The 16,366-nt window shown below is 44.1% G+C and overlaps 1 protein-coding gene across 1 annotated transcript in view; it reads right to left on the bottom strand.

Moving 5' to 3' along the window:
• DNTT (DNA nucleotidylexotransferase) overlaps positions 1–14,274 on the bottom strand; it is a 108,194-nt gene extending 93,920 nt beyond the window's left edge. The window contains exons 1-2 of the mRNA XM_088669871.1: positions 14,072–14,274; positions 7,901–8,069 (exon numbers count right to left, since the gene is read on the bottom strand). Of these exons, the coding sequence (XP_088525997.1) occupies positions 7,901–8,069; positions 14,072–14,274 (372 nt within the window). The remainder of the gene's footprint in view (positions 1–7,900; positions 8,070–14,071) is intronic.
• Positions 14,275–16,366: the final 2,092 nt, after the last annotated feature.

Here is a 16,366-nt window from a genome sequence, read left to right as displayed (position 1 = left end):
GGCAAATAGCCCAAAGGGATTCAGTAGGTTGCGACAAAATCATTCAGACTTGATAATAATACAATCTGTGAATTATACTTTAATGGTGGATTTTAAACTGCAGACACCATATCACAGCTAAATGGGCTGCCAGAGACCCAATACCAGCTAAAGAAATTCGGAAGACAGTAGTGCTGCGTGGGAAATTTCGGAAGTTAAGTCATCTCTTAACTTTGTAAAACTTACAACTTCTGAGTTGTCTAATTTCAATGATTTTATGCAAGACCAGGCTGAAGAATATGTCTGTTATGTGCAATTTATGACCTATAGCTTCAGTTTGCCTGGTACAGCATGATTAAGTATCAACATGGTCTGGAAAATTATTTGATCACCTTAAACAAGTTCCTGTCAATATACTGTACTCTCTTGAGATTTTAGTTAATTCCAGGAGCCTGTTTAGACAGAAATGTAGCAGTGAGTGCTACATTTTTGGAACAAGGAAATTGCCAGTTACACATGCTCCAGTCACTTCCAGATTAGACCGATGTAATGTGTTGTTCGTGGGACTGCTTTTGAAAAGTGACCAGAAACTTCAGTTAGTGCAAAACGTGGCATGAAGACTTATGATAGGTGCCTGGTTAATTTATTATATTACACTAATACTGCATCAGTTGCATTCTGCCAGCTTTTGAAGACACAAAGAGACTTGAAACAGAAAATTGCCTCCTTGCTGGAGGGATGCTGAAATCAGAAAATCATAGAACATAGAATTGTACAGTTCAACCAAAAGGCTCATCTTCTAGTCTAACTCTCTGAAATGCGGGAATCACAGCTACAGAATCCCTGATAGATACTCATCCAACCTCTGTTCAGAAACCTCCAATGAAGTAACGTCCAGCCCCTTCCAAGGTAGTTTGTTCCACTCTAAAACAGCTCTTACTGCCAGAAAGTTCCTCCTGATGTTTACTCAAAATCTCATAGAATCATAGAATCGTAGAGTTGGAAGAGACCACGAGGGCCATCCAGTCCAACCCCCTGCCAAGCAGGAAACACCATCAAAGCATTCTTGACATATGGCTGTCAAGCCTCTGCTTAAAGACCTCCAAAGAAGGAGACTCCACCACACTCCTTGGTAGCAAATTCCACTGCCGAACAGCTCTTACTGTCAGGAAGTTCTTCCTAATGTTTAGGTGGAATCTTCTTTCTTGTAGTTTGAATCCATTGCTCCGTGTCCGCTTCTCTGGAGCAGCAGAAAACAACCTTTCACCCTCCTCTATATTACATCCTTTTATATATTTGAACATGGCTATCATATCACCCCTTAACCTTCTCTTCTCCAGGCTAAACATACCCAGCTCCCTAAGCCGTTCCTCATAAGGCAATGGTTTCTTTGACCATTTTGGTTGCCCTCCTCCGGACACGTTCCAGCTTCTCAGTATCTTTCTTGAACTGTGGTGCCCAGAACTGGACACAGTACTCCAGGTGAGGTCTGACCAGAACAGAATACAGTGGTACTATTACTTCCCTTGATCTAGATGCTATACTCCTATTGATGCAGCCCAGAATTGCATTGGCTTTTTTAGCTGCTGCATCACACTTTGCCCATCTCCTTTCTTCTAATTTGAATCCATTGGTCTTATCCTCCACAGCTCTTACCCTGCGAAGCAGCAGAAAGCAAACTAACTCCATCTTCCATGTGACAGCCCTTCAGCTATGTGAAGGTAGCTGTCGTATCACCTCTCAGTCTTCTCTTCTCCAGGCTAAAGATACCCAACTCCCTCAACCCTTCCTCATGAGGCTTGGTTTCCTGACCTTTGATCATCTTGGTCACCCCACTCGGAACAGGGATCTCAGTGTCTGATCCTAGCTGCTTTGTGCAGCTTCAACAGGGCAAAATCATGATGGGACAACCCTCAGCATTCTGCAATGAGGTCTTTGTACTTCTAGCTCTCAGAGCAGAAGCTCCCAGGATATTGTGTGGCTGGATGTGAGAGCCAAATGATTTTTTTAAAAAAAATGCTATTGCTTAACGTTGCCTAAAATCTGCCACCTGAGAAAACCGCCTCATTCTGCCTAGTTGTAGCTCACTGCATTATGCCTCACCTCCTGGCTAATCCTGGCCTTGGCTCCTCTCACTGGGCTCCCCTGCAGTGGCAGAGTCCACACTCCAGTAGAGTCCATTATTTTGTCACTGACCCTTGTCTGAAATTAGCTGATCATTGTAAAACAAATCTCCACTTCATGTTGCTCCAATTAAATTACAACAAAATTAATTTGAAAAACCCTTTAAAACCAATTAACCTTTATTTCAACTCTTCCTTATTCCTGGAGGCAGCAGAAAATCTAAAAGATCATTCTGGTAGCAAAACGTCATGGGCTGGTTTTAAACATGCTTACGGGCAAGGGCTTCCCTGCCTTCTGTTCAATTTCAGTCTTTGGTGTGTTGTTCTTTTTTAATTTCATTAAAATTCTTACTGCTTTGATATGTGTCTTGATTATGAAAAGTTCATTGGAGATGGATTCTAATTAGCCTACTTGTACAGAATGAAGCCAGAGTTGTCCCTAACACGGGTAAGTATTTAGAGCATGAAATATTTGCACCTTTTAAGCCATAGAAAAAAAGATTGTGTTCTGGCACATTTTCTGGTGCTACCGCTTGAAATTCTGGTGGAGATACCTATTATAAAGCACGGAAAGAGCATTGCATCAGGGCTGAGAAAAGCCACAGCCTGAGGAAGGAAACAGTACTCTGTGGTGAAATTTTTCGTAGGCAAACAGTTAGGGACAGAGGCACCAGCTTGTGAGGGCAATTGGGGAGGCGATATCACAACATCCCAATCCTTCTCTAAGCCAGGCAGAAGCTTCCTGGGCTTTGGGAAGGAGGCACCAGGCACTAATACTATAATACTCTAATTTACCGGGACTAGTCTAGTTCCCTTAGTCCACAGACCATGCGCCATACCTGCCAAGTCCTGGACTGCAGAATCCGGGACCGGCAGCCACATGACACCAGAAGTTGCGTAGACGCAACTTCCGGTGTCACTTTGCACCAAAAATGGCCGCCACCGGCTTCGAAAGTCACGTCTACACATGTCCGGAAGTGCGTAGACGCAACTTCCGGTGTCGCTCTGCCCATCTATGGGCACAAAAAATGGCCACCGCCGACACCGGAAGCCGCGTCTACGCACTTCCAGACATGCACAGGCGTGAGTTTCGAAGCCGGCACCAGCCATTTTCAGTGCCCATAGATGGGCAAATCGGGGGGGAAATGGCCGCCGGCAGGAGAATAACGGGAGATGAAGTGATACGGGGGACTGCCGGGAAAATGTAAGGAAAAACGGGGGTTTCCCGGGGAAAGCGGGGTACTTGGCAGCTATGCCGTGCACCGCTGGAAGGAAGCCAGGAGTCAGCCAAACACCCAAGCATACAAGAGCTCAGAAAAGGTCAGGGGTCATATTTAGGAGGTCCACTGTTGCTCACTCAGGCAAAGTGCCCATTCCTATCAAGGAGGACAGGTGGCCATTTGCCCAGTGGATGGCAGGAGCCAGTTCAGTGCCAGAAACTACGTCAGCGCCCTGGAAGGTGATCCAAACTGCAGAACACCACACATATGGCTGCAGACACAACTGGGGGTTGCCAGTTCTACTCTCGGTTGCATATGGTGGTATATTTCTTAAAGCAGGCATGGGGAAGCTGTGTCCATCCAGACGTTGTTGGACTCCAACTCCCATCAACCCCAGCAAGAATGGCCATTAGTAAGGGATGGTGGGAGATGTTCTCCATCTCTGAGACAGGTATGATCACAAGGACAAAGAAACAAAATCACAAAGTGCTGGCTGCATTATAATGCTGTGCAGGTGTTTTGTGCTGTGTTGATGAAGCCCTGGTCATTGATTCAGCATGGGAAGTCAGAAGGCCATGTGTTAGTCATTAGTGGAGCATCTCTGGTACAGAGATGGGAACAGGTACAGGTGGGAAACTCCTGACCGGAGTAGAAATCATATATCGAACTGATGGAAAGCTCTTCAATCTGAGCAGGCTGAAAGCAAAAAAGTAAGGTTACCGTAACTTCCGTCATAGAGCTTCAGTATGCTGATGACAACGTAGTGTGCGCACGCTCAGAGGATGACCTCCAAGCCATCCTAAATATCTTTGTAGAAGCTTACGAAAAGCTTGGCCTATCACTCAACATCCAAAAAACCAAAGTGCTGCACCAACAGGTACAAAATAACCCCTCTGCAGCGCCACAAATCTAACTCAGTGGTGTAACATTGGAAAATGTTGATCACTTCTCCTCCCTAGGCAGTTACCTTTCCACAAGGGCCAACATTGATGCCGAAATCCAGCATCGCCTGAGCTCTGCAAGTGTGGCTTTCTCCCGACTGAAGGGCAGAGTGTTTGAGGACCGGGACATTCGCAGGAAAACCAAAATGCTTGTTTACAAAGCTATTGTACTACCAACCTTACTATATGCTTGTGAAACATGGACTACTTATAAACGCCATCTCCAACTCCTCGAAAGATTCCATCAATGGTGTCTCCGAAAATTTTTACACATCACTTGGGAAGACAGGCGAACTAATATCAGTGTAATGGAAGAAGCAAAGATCACCAGTGTTGAAGTAATGATTCTTCAACATCAAATTCGTTGGACTGGTCATGTTGTGCGGATGCCTGATGATCGTCTTCCAAAGCAACTACTCTATTCCGAACTTAAAAATGGAAAGTGTAATGCTGGTGGTCAACAAAAGAGGTTTAAAGACTGTCTCAAGACAAATCTTAAAAAATGTAGTATAAACACTGACAACTGGGAAACACTAGCCTGCGAGCACTCCAGTTGGAGAACAGCCTTTACCAAGGGTGTCATGGGCTTTGAAGAAACTCGATCTCAGGACGCAAGGGAGAAATGTGCTAAGAGGAAGGCACGCTTGGAAATCCACACCGTGATCAACTCCCGCCTGGAAACCAATGTCCCCATTGCGGAAGGATGTGTGGGTCCAGAATTGGCCTCCACAGTCACTTACGGACCCATTGTTAAAACCATGTTTATGGAAGACAATCTTACTCGGTTGCGAGTGATCGCCAAAGAAGATCTCTGGTACAAGAGACAGGCAGAAGGGACTTGGGGGCTTAGGGAACAAATGGTGGAAAGAAATAGAATGTGCAGAAGGCTCAGCGAGACCAAGGGAGCAAGATAAAGAGGAACAGGCTGTCAGGAAGAAATGGCTCATATGGTGAAGCTCACATCTCAAACTGAAATAAGCAGCCCAAGGGTTATATCCAGCTGAGCTGCATTCAGCATTGGTCCATTGAAATGAATGCGCCTAAGGTCAGATCCACACCATACATGGCCATCATTATCCTTGGGTCAACTCTGAGTAGAACTAACCATCGCAAATCTTTGACATCTATAGTTTGGGGCATAAATAGCACAGTTGAAAGAAATTGCTACCATAAATTTGGAAAGCTCGGTTATTATACACCAAATCTTTTAATTGTTATGCAAATGTATATAATATTACTAAGTTACTCTGTGGGGGGGGGGCGTGCACACACACACACATGCGCGCGCACTCACATACATGCATGCATGCACACACATAGGGATTTTCATTACATCATCTATCTCTACCTGAGCTTTTAATCTTTTAGCACAGCTCCTCATGTAAGCCAATACCAAAGCTTAACCTGTATAAATCAACAAATGTATTGACATAAACAGGCATTATCCAAAGTATTGACTATATTATTTTCTTCAAGAAATCCATTGGGAATATTTAAAAAAAAAAAATACAAGCGCTGTACAACGTCCAGTGCCTGAGAGCAATATCGCCATCTGGTGGGCGCATGTGGATTTTGCTAACACAATACTTAGATTGCCGACCTTATTTTAGGCACATGCTCAGGGCTCACCCAAAATAGAGTTGTTCCTTCTTAATAAAGTTTAGAAAGTTAGAAACACCTGAACTGAACAGAGTGATCACAATATCCGGAACAAATCGGTCAACTGCAATATCCCAAAGAAATCTGGGCCTTGCAATATCCTGAAGAAATTAGGAAACTGCAATATATTCTTATCTGCTCAGGTGACAGAGACTCGCATCTCAGCAGAGCGTTTAAATTATTGATAATGCCAGTAAGCCAGATACATTTTTCTTGATCAATTGTCATTCCCTGGCTCTGCACTCACAAGAGCTAATCCATGGGAAACTCTGCTCCAGCTAGCCTTCTCCAGCTATGAGCCATCCAGTCTGAATACTATACATTAACAGCTTGTTCACACTTAACGGTGCTGCCACTATTCTCTCCATATAATTATCCCCTGACTTGCTCACGCCCAAAATCTCTTAAAGCACAGCATTCACATTTGTAGCTGGACAGCCTTGCAATCCTTCCTGTAGTCATGATGGCACTTGCTGAGCTTGCCACCATGGCAGAAATTGCTCCTGCTTTTTATGCCCATTCTTTGGGCATTGTAATTGACACGGGATAAGGACTACACATAAGGAGTTCCAATAGCAGGACTGCCCTAATTCCTATTAGGCAATTACTTTCTTCAAGATATCCACAGAGCTGCATTAGGCTTAAATGAATATGGTTCATATTATATGAACAGTGTCTTGCTTGTGGTGGAGACTGCAGTTCTGGGCGGCAGGGAGGAAGTAAGTCGCAAACTCAGCTGGGCAGATACAATTAGTGGTGTGGTTCTCTGGCTTGTGGCATGAAGCACATGACAAAAGTTAGAGGAAAAACAACAGTGCTATAATGTTCAAGACGGATTGGAGAGTTAACATTGTGCTCACACACAATTTGAAAGTTCCTGCATTGAAAGCATTCTGCAACAGATCAATATTTCGGTTGGGGGGGTTGGGGGGTCTTTGGGAAGCGACCACCATGTCCTCTGTTCTGTCGGCTACCTGTGACCGGGACATGACATGGGGCAATTTAATACCACAATGTTTTCCATTTCCCCGCTTCCATCAATGACAAAAGAAGGGAATGATGTCATCTTCAGTCAGGGGTGCCAACTTGAATAAAAAAAATTGGGGGGTAAGCCCCGCCCTGCATAACTGATCACATGACATGGCACAAACACACCATTTGAATGGAAATTCCCCTCAGTTTTGGTCTGACCCCCTCAAACTTTTTAGGGGAGGCGGCGAAGGGACCTTGCTCCCTAGGAGTTGACTCCTATGTCTTCAGTTCTGCTTTGAGGGACATGTCAGCAGAATGAAGGGGCTTAGGATCCATGACCAACCTCCCTATATGAAAGACAGGGTAGAAAGGGTCTCCCAGGGTGAGAGACTGGGAGAAGAAGTAGGCTCCCAGGTGGGAAATGGGAGAGTCCACTTCTCTGAATGTGGATAAATGACAGAAAATGTGTGTTTTTTTAAAAGAAAAAAGATATATCACCTGGTCTCCGTGGCAGCAGCCCCCTACCCACCCAAAAGCTGACCAACCCAGAGTTTGGCATTTGGTAATTACATGCGCACCACCATGTACTTTGCCATAGATTAATTTATTGTTTAAATCTGTATGCCGCTTTTCCATACAAATGCGCTCCAAGGTCATCACAGCTGGGTGTCAGGGAAATTATGGAGGTGGGTGGTCAGAAGGGCAGAGAAGATCATGTGTACCAGCACTGACTCTAGGCCATTCTCTGTTTGCTTTATATTTCTCAGGAGGCTTCCACAGAGAAGGAGAACATATTTTGGCAGGAGAATAAATTAGGTAAACCAAGTCTGGCTGTGATCCAACAAGCAAGTTAAGTACTTGGACTTCATCCACTTTGGATTTGGTGAAGCCAGCCTTCAAATCCATTTAAACCTAAGTATTCTGGCCCGACCACCCATTACTTGTGGTTTGACTTTTCCAACGTGTTGCCCAACCTGTTGCTTTCAACTGAGTCCATTTTACTTACAAGCCGATATTTCTCTGAATCCACCGGCCTTCCCGCCTCCAGGCAGGCTGTCAACCATGAGATGTCCAGGATCCTGAATCTCGCACTGTCCTCCACCTTCTGTGCTTGTAGCCATTTCAAGATCTCGGTGCAAGAATTATTCTCAGTCACAATGTGTGTGACAGAATCACTAGGAAAGAAACAAACATAAAGGAAAAAAGTCTTTCTCCCAGTTATCAAGAATAGCCTGAAATTTTGCTGTCCACAAAATGAACAGGGGGAAGTGATTTGACGCCACGATGCTTTCGAAGCTCATACCAATGACAAACTTAGTTGGTCTATAAGGTGCTGCTGGAAGGAATATTTTTATTTTGTTTCAACTACGTCAGACCAACATGGCTACCTACCTGTAACCTTCAGATTGGACTTTCCTCTGACACTCAGTATCAATTGATGCCCTTAAGGCACATATTTTTTTTCCCCACCATTGCCTGCAGCACTGAAAACATTTGGCCTGCCCACATGCTGTTGCAATGAAGAGCCTCCTTAAGGCTACCTGACAGCCTTGAGAATTAATGGTGTGCCTGTTCGTTGACTGGGAGCTTCATAACAGTTAAGAGACAGTTGGGTCGAACACTTCAAGCAATGCCACTGCTGGGATTTCTCAATAAGCTGTCTGTACTCAAGCTTTTACATATGGCAGCTGAAAACCGGCAAAAGCCTTGTGCCTGATGCCCACAGGCTTGTGATCTTCAATATACCAGTCCTCTGGTATAATCCAGGCAGAGCAGGGACTGCATAGTGACTATACCTTTAAAGGACATTTGAAGCACATTCTTTCCCTCAAAGAATTCTGAGCACTGTGGTTTGTTAAGGGTTTCTGGCAATTGTAACCCTGTGAGGTGTGAACTACAGGGCCCAGAATTCACTGAGGAGGAAATGGGCTTCAAATGGGCTTTCTGAGGGATAGCGTGCTAAGCCGTTTAAGACGCTTTCCAAAACTTGTTTCTAAAATTACCGCCCGAATAGGATAGCACCTTCTCGCATAATTTTAGGTGGCATGAGCCATATGGGAAATATATGGCGAGGCATTAACTCACCAAATGGAAGCAAGATCCAATCGGTCAAATTTAGCTGCAGTGGCACAGTGACTTGACTTGCCACAGCAATGCCTTCCAGAGAATGCTGGGATATGTTGACAGCCTTCAAGGGCAGCCCCACATAGAGTGCATTGCAGTAGATCAGATGAAAGTCACTACAACATGGATTACTGAGGCCTGGCCATCCTGGTCCAGGAACAGCTGTAGCTGCCAAACCAGCCTAGTATGACCATAAACACCTCTAGGCATAGAAGCCACCTGGGACTCCAGTGACATGACTAGAATCCAAGAGTACCCGCAGACTATGAACCTGTTATTTCAGAAGGATTTCAACTGCTCCCAGAAACAGGGTTGTCCACCAAATTCCCAGATACAGGAACTGCCCGTCCGCAGCACTTCTGCCTTATCAGGATTCATCCTCAATATATTCGTCCTCACGGATTTCAGGCACCAGCCTCTCCTGATTCAGATGGAATGGAGAGGCAGAGCTGTACTAATAACTTGGTGCTCCAAAAAGCCAAAGAGCAGCTCCCAGTAGTTACATACAAACATTGAATAAGATTAGGAGACTGAATGGATAATTGCAGCCATGACCCCACAGGACAAAAGCCATGGAGCTGAACAACCACCCTCTAGTATAACCCTGCAGGCAGGAGTGAAACCATCACAATACGACCAACTATTGCCTTTGCCACTACACCATGTGCCTGAGCTGGGTCAATACCCACCACTATGTTCTTATAACTGACTTCAGAGAAACAGGACTCATTGTCACAGACACAGAAAGCTTGGTTTGCAGTGCAAACTGCAGGCTGCAGCAGGGAGGCGTGTAGGATTAAGTTCTCTACCCAGCTTGCCGGGAGCCCAGTCCAGTTATCAGGGCAACTGGGAAGAGAGGGATGGTGCACTCAAGGGAGAACTACACAGTGAAGGTCATGTGCAGTTTGACCCTAATACAGCTTGAAATGCCAGTTCTGAAATCCCACTAGTCAGGCATATTATAGAAGGGAGGATCCAAAGAATTGTCATCCTGCTTCTGCTTTGGATTATAAATTGTTTTAATTGCTTGTTTTATGGCATTTTTCCTTGGATGTTGTAAGCTTAGGTTTTTTTAGAGGAAAGATGGGATATGTTTCCTAAGTTAAATACATATCTGAGTCATCAGATTCACTGTGCATCAATGTTCTTATCAACACAGAGCTAGGTTCTGCCTTGTTGTCTCAACAACAACAAATTTCAGTTAGAGATGTTTAACTTCTGCTTCCTGTGGTTTATATCCCTTTATATAAAATGTGTATATTTAATGTATATGTATAAAGCTGACGATCTGGGAACTTTGCCATTTCTGCACTCACAACAGCAGCAGCTCAGCCAACAGTGCCACAGTTTCCTCTGATGCTTTTACAGCTGCATCATCTTCTTGGCAAAAAATAATAAAATGTAAGAAGTGCAGGATTTCCACAGATATTGTTGACAATATTTTAAAATTGACGGTTAAATGGTCTTGGCTGAAGTGAATTCAGAACGGATGCAGGAAAACAAAGTGATGCATTCCATTTCCTCACTAACAATATGAAGCATATTTGCAAAATTTTCTTTCTCCACCTTTTCCTTGCTCCAAAGGCATAACTCTGCCATCACACACACACACAGGTATCTTTCCTGTGCAGCGCCACAAATCCAACTCAGTGGTGTAACGTTGGATAATGTCTATCACTTCTCCTACCTAGGCAGTTATCTTTCCACAAGGGCCAACATTGATGCCAAAATCTAGTATCGCCTGAGCTCTGTGAGTGTGGCTTTCTCCCGATTGAAGGGCAGAGTGTTTGAGGACCAGGACATTCGTAGGGAAAGCAAAATGCTTGTTCACAAAGCTATTGTACTACCAAACTTACTATATGTTGGACCACTTATAAACGCCATCTCCAGCTCCTCGAAAGATTTCATCAATGGTGTCTCCGAAAAATTTTACACATCACTTGGGAAGACAGGCGAACTAAAATCAGTGTAATGGAAGAAGCAAAGATCACCAGTGTTGAAGCAGTGATTCTTCAACATCAGCTTCATTGGACAGGTCATGTTGTGCGGATGCCTGATGATCATCTTCCAAAGCAACTACTCTATTCCGAAGTTAAAAATGGAAAGCATAAGGCTGGTGGTCAGCAAAAGAGGTTTAAAGACTGTCTCAAGGTAAATCTAAAAAAATGTAGTATAAACACTGACAACTGGGAAACACTAGCCTGCGAGCACTTCAATTGGGGAACAGCATTTACCAAAGGTGTTGTGGGCTTTGAAGACACTCGAACTCAGGATGCAAGGGAGAAACATGCTAAGAGGAAGGCATGCTTGGCAAATCCACCCGGAAACCAATGTCCTCACTGTGGAAAGACTTGTGGATCCAGAATTGGCCTCCACAGTCACTTACAGACTCATTGTTAAAACCGTGTTTATGGAAGACAATCTTACTCGGCTATGAGTGATCCCCAAAGAAGAAAAACTCTGCCATCCACAGACACACACAGGCATCTTTCCTAGCCTGGAAATACCAAGGATTAAATCTGCAATGCATGTGTACTACCTCCACAAGCCTACAGTTACTCTGCCCCAAATAACTTAATAGAGCTTCCAGGAACCATGCCAGCCCCCATTAACATAGGCTTGCTTTGAGTTCTGTATCTTGGTCACACTAGAGCAAGTATGGGAACCTGTGGCTCTCCAGATGTTGTTGTCCTACAACTCCCATCATCCCTGAACCTTGGGCTATGTTGGCTTGGGATGGTGGTAGTCCAACATCTGGAACATCCATTTCACCATCCCTGCACATTCTTTTACATGTGCAATTAGTATTTGCTGGTAAATAAGGTACAAGCATGTTTGATTAAATTTCATCATACCATCATGTTAGGTCAGGAACCATTGTCGGTATGGAAGGAGATCAGAAAGCCATTGTGTGTCGAGGTCACAGGACATCCCCCTCCCCCAATAAATCACACATCACACAGCAATTTAAGTTTAAGGTTTTTGGCATTATTTTGGCCACAACTTCATTTAAAATACAACCAAATGCTTAGGCATTGGTTCATCCATCTGTCCCCCGCCCTGGGACAGATCTGACATCCCTAGCCGTCTAGGGAAGTCAGTAGGTAAACACCCCCTGAAAGATGATGGAGCCGTGTGTCAGGCCCTTCACCTCTCCCTGAATGTTCCCTGAGGATCTTGCTCTTGCATGGCCCTAGCCCCTTGCGGGGGTACAGACGAGAGCCCGTCGAGCCCCAAGATTCCTTAAACAGAATATCCATATAAGCAGTGAAACTAAAAGCTGCACACAAAGAATTTATACCCGCTATCACTATCAATCATTAACTTGCAACATGACTTTCCCCCCCCCCAAACAAACTGTCCAATCCCCCTCTGGCCATTAGACTAATCTGCCCAGCAACCCAGGAGATGCCCTGTTAACCCCTACCACAACGCGTGCTCTCAATGAATAGAGAACCCGATTTGCGAGATGAATGGGATGCACTCCTAATATTCTACTTGAGAGATTCTATTTGAAAGAATTAAGAGCAAAAATGATGAGCAATTTTGCTACACCGGTGACCTAAAGCATGGGAATGACAAAAGAGGTTGGACAACTGGGACAACTGGTTGGACAACCGTTATTCACCAGCCACATGGTGGCAAAGAATGCACACAGTCTGTTGTGGATGCCATTGACTATGATGTATCAGAAGAGAAAGCGAAGTATGTCTGTGTTTACTCAAAAGACACAGGAAGAGGCCTTTATTTGCAATACTCTGTTCAGCCCGGATCAGAAAAGATTTAAAAATAATGACGGAATGGAACTCCAAAGCACATCAGCCTCTTAAAAGGTGCATTTGAAAGAACTGCCTATTCAGTCTAGCAGAAAGGGAGATAAAAGATTTTATGAGTGAACTCTACAAATACATTTAGGTGCAGAGTTTAGGGATGTGTCGGCACATAACAAACGGAGGAAGATAAAGAGAGAGAGTGTGTGTGTGTGTGTGTGTGTGTGTGTGTGTGTGTCTTCAGGCTGGTGATCTGAAAATTGTTCAGAAACCAATTTATTCCTTTATCATTAAAAGAATGAAATGTCTGAATAGTCTTCTGAGAAGCAGTAATGTAAAATGAAGGACTCTTGTTGCTTCAGAACTGATACGGTAACTTGTCCCATGAGGATTTCAGAATTGGAAGCCACTATTGTTGTGGTTCCCACATTTTCCTAGAATTTTTCTAAATGGCCATTGAGAGGGGAAAGGCGGAAGCTCAGTCGGTAGAGTTTGAGACCCTTAATCTCAGGGTTGTGGGTTCAAACCCCATGTTGGGTGGGATCCCTGCATTACAGATGTCCTTCTGGTCCCTTCCAACTCTAAAATTCTATGATTCTACGCTGAAAGCTAGGAAGAAGACTCACATGAAGGTCATCTGGGCAAGGGCTGAAGCTCAGTGGCACTACATGCTTTGCATGCAGAGGGTATCAGGTTTAATCCCCAGCATCTTGATCACCTGAAACCTAGGAAAGCCGCTGCCAGCCAGTGTTGACAATACTGGGCTAGATGGACCAATGGTATGATCCTGTATGATGCAGTTTCCTATGTTCCTATGGGATGCTAGTTTCTTGCAGCAGTCAAGAATAGTAGCCTATGCATATATGCAGAATATACCTCAGTTGAACTAGAGTGCATTTGAACATTCATTTCCTTGAAGCTATATAGACATCAAACTAAATATGTAACTCGAATGCTAAGTGAAGTTTCACAGAAATGTTGCTAAACAGCCCACTTATTCCACTTATTATTCAATTCAGATCTCTTTGCTTCGTTATCTTCATGACAATTTCCCAAACTTTTAAGCGACAGAAAAATTACTAAAAGACAGCTACAGAATATATAAGCACATCCTTGCACGCTAAGGCTGCAATCCCATATCCCTACTTACCTGGGATAAATTACTTCTGAGTAGACATGCATAGGACTGCACAGTCAGCAAAAGATGTTAAGCTCCAAGTCTACATACAAAAGAATCTAATGAATGGTGAGGGTGGAGTGGTGGTTTCCCCCCCCCCCCATACCTTAGCTCATTTTCCACCCTGAAGCCTTTTCTTCTTGCTAAATCCATCAGGAATGTCCTTCTGCTCATTCCCATCTTCTTCTCAACAATAAAAATGGTTATGTCATTGAACTGTATTTTGTAGCTGCTCACAGGAGCTGAAAGTTGCATCCCTTTCCACTTCTTCCTCGTGGGAATAAGGCCTGTAGCTCTGATCATATTCATGACACAATGCAGACTTTGTCTTGTTTGTCTAAACCAACGCTTAGCTCAGAAAAAGCAGCTTGCACTCAGTCTGTCTGCCCAGCCAACAGGCAGCTTTTGATGGCACCATCCAGTGATGTCATTTTGCTCTATTTCTCTTCCAGGCTCACAAGCTCAAAGCTATATGGGAGTAAACACAGCAGGCTTTTTTTCAGACTCCTTGTGATTCAAGCAACTTTTACAACTTTCTCTAAAGTCAGAAAGCAGAAAAGGTAGCGCAGGTGTCACTCCCAATTCTGTTTGAAAAATCTGTCCGAGAACTTAGTGAAGTAGCTTCAGAAAACTTTGGTTTCAGCTGGTTTTGAAATAAGAGTATCATCAGTACAGTGAAATGGTACTGCTAGGTTTATTTCTCTTAAGCAAAGGCTAGGAGTGTGCCCCAACCACAAGACTCAGATCAGATTGCAGTTTGGTGCTTCAGAAAACAGTCTGACTCAGTCTGAAGCACTTTGCAGGCTGCACAATTTGACTCCAGATCAGTGGCAGAGACAACTTCAGGTAAAGCAAAGCAATTCCCCCTCTCCATTCACTATTGGGGAATTTTAAAAATAGCCACAAATTTTGTGTGCAAGCTTTAAAATTAATTGGAGGGGATCAGAACTGAAACACATTTGCTTTCCTCTTCCAAAGTACTGAGACTGAAAACTTGGTAAAATCCTATCCTCTGATTGCAAGCTTGATCTAGCCACTAACAACAGAGTTCTCCTTACTCTCTCTCCTGCCACAGGGTTTTGCTTTATCTAACCCCTCACAGACATCTCCCAATCCTGGTGTTTTCCGTTTAGCAGTATGTAGTAGTGGGTGGTCCAATGTGCAGCCCACAATTGTGTTCTCAGTACAAGCATGGTTCCATCCTGACACATTTTGCATTGCACTACCTTGGATGTCACTAGTCAATTCACAACCCAAGAGCTATCAATTCGTACTAGAGGAACTCTTCTGAAGAGGCCAAATACAGTCTACAGATTCATGGTTTATTATCATAGCTTAATATTCTCAACCTGTAAAGGCAGTTAATTAGGATACACACCAAAGAGTCCTGTGGCAAAATGAACAGGACCTCCATCTCATATGATCTATGACATCCCTTGACCCAATACAATACAGTATACAGTGGTACCTCTGGTTACAAATTAAATTCGTTCCGGAGGTCCGTTCTTAACCTGAAACCGTTCTTAACCTGAGGTACCACTTTAGCTAATGGGGCCTGCCGCTGCGCCGCCACCGCCGTGCAATTTCTGTTCTCATCCTGAAGCGAAGTTCTTAACCCAAGGTACTACTTCCAGATTAGCGGAGCCTGTAACCCGAAGTGTTTGTCACCCGAGATACCACTGTCTCTGTGGTCAATGCACTACAGACTACTTCTCTGTGCTATGAGTACTGGACACATTTCCTATATTCAGATCAATAGATGAACAGAAAAAGACGGTTATATTCCCAATGCATGCTGAAAGACCACACAACTAGCACATTAGATTTTAATTTTTTAAAAAACCACTCTCCCTTTATGACCACTTTCAGCAGGTGTGGAACCAAGTTGTCTAGAGGCTGGCAGGAAGCCAACCTAAAGTGAAAACATTCCTACAAAACTTCCAGTTATCTGAGTCACAGCACCATATGCAATATCTTACTCTTCACCACCCATGACTAGTAGTACAAAACCATAATGGCCACAGAACAGTTTGTGGTACAGGGTGTGTCTTAGACTTCCCTTAAGGCTTTTGTAAGTGGAGCTGCTTGAGTGCTGTGTGCAGCGCAGCAGGGATGGTAAGGAACACTCAAGCTTATAGAGAAGCAAATAGCCGGGCTGTGGGCAGAGAGAAAAGAGTTCCACAAACATTTGGACCATTAATAGCCACTAACTTTGGCTGGGTTGTGCCCAGCCCACCAAGTCTTACGCATAGTAAGCTGTACATAGTAAGTTTGGTCCTATACAGAACAGGGACATAGGGAGCTTTCTTCATCCTCTCTCTTTCCCAATATTGTCTACTTTGACTGGCAGAAGCTTTCCAGAATCTCAGGTGGAGTGTTTTAGTCACAGCACAACGGTTCA

This window comes from Zootoca vivipara, chromosome 5 (genome assembly GCF_965207765.1).
Source record: "Zootoca vivipara chromosome 5, rZooViv2.hap1.1, whole genome shotgun sequence".
In the NCBI taxonomy this organism is placed as follows: Eukaryota; Metazoa; Chordata; class Lepidosauria; order Squamata; family Lacertidae; genus Zootoca; species Zootoca vivipara.
Note: the sequence above shows the minus strand (reverse complement) of the source record. Positions and strands in the feature narration are given on the sequence as shown.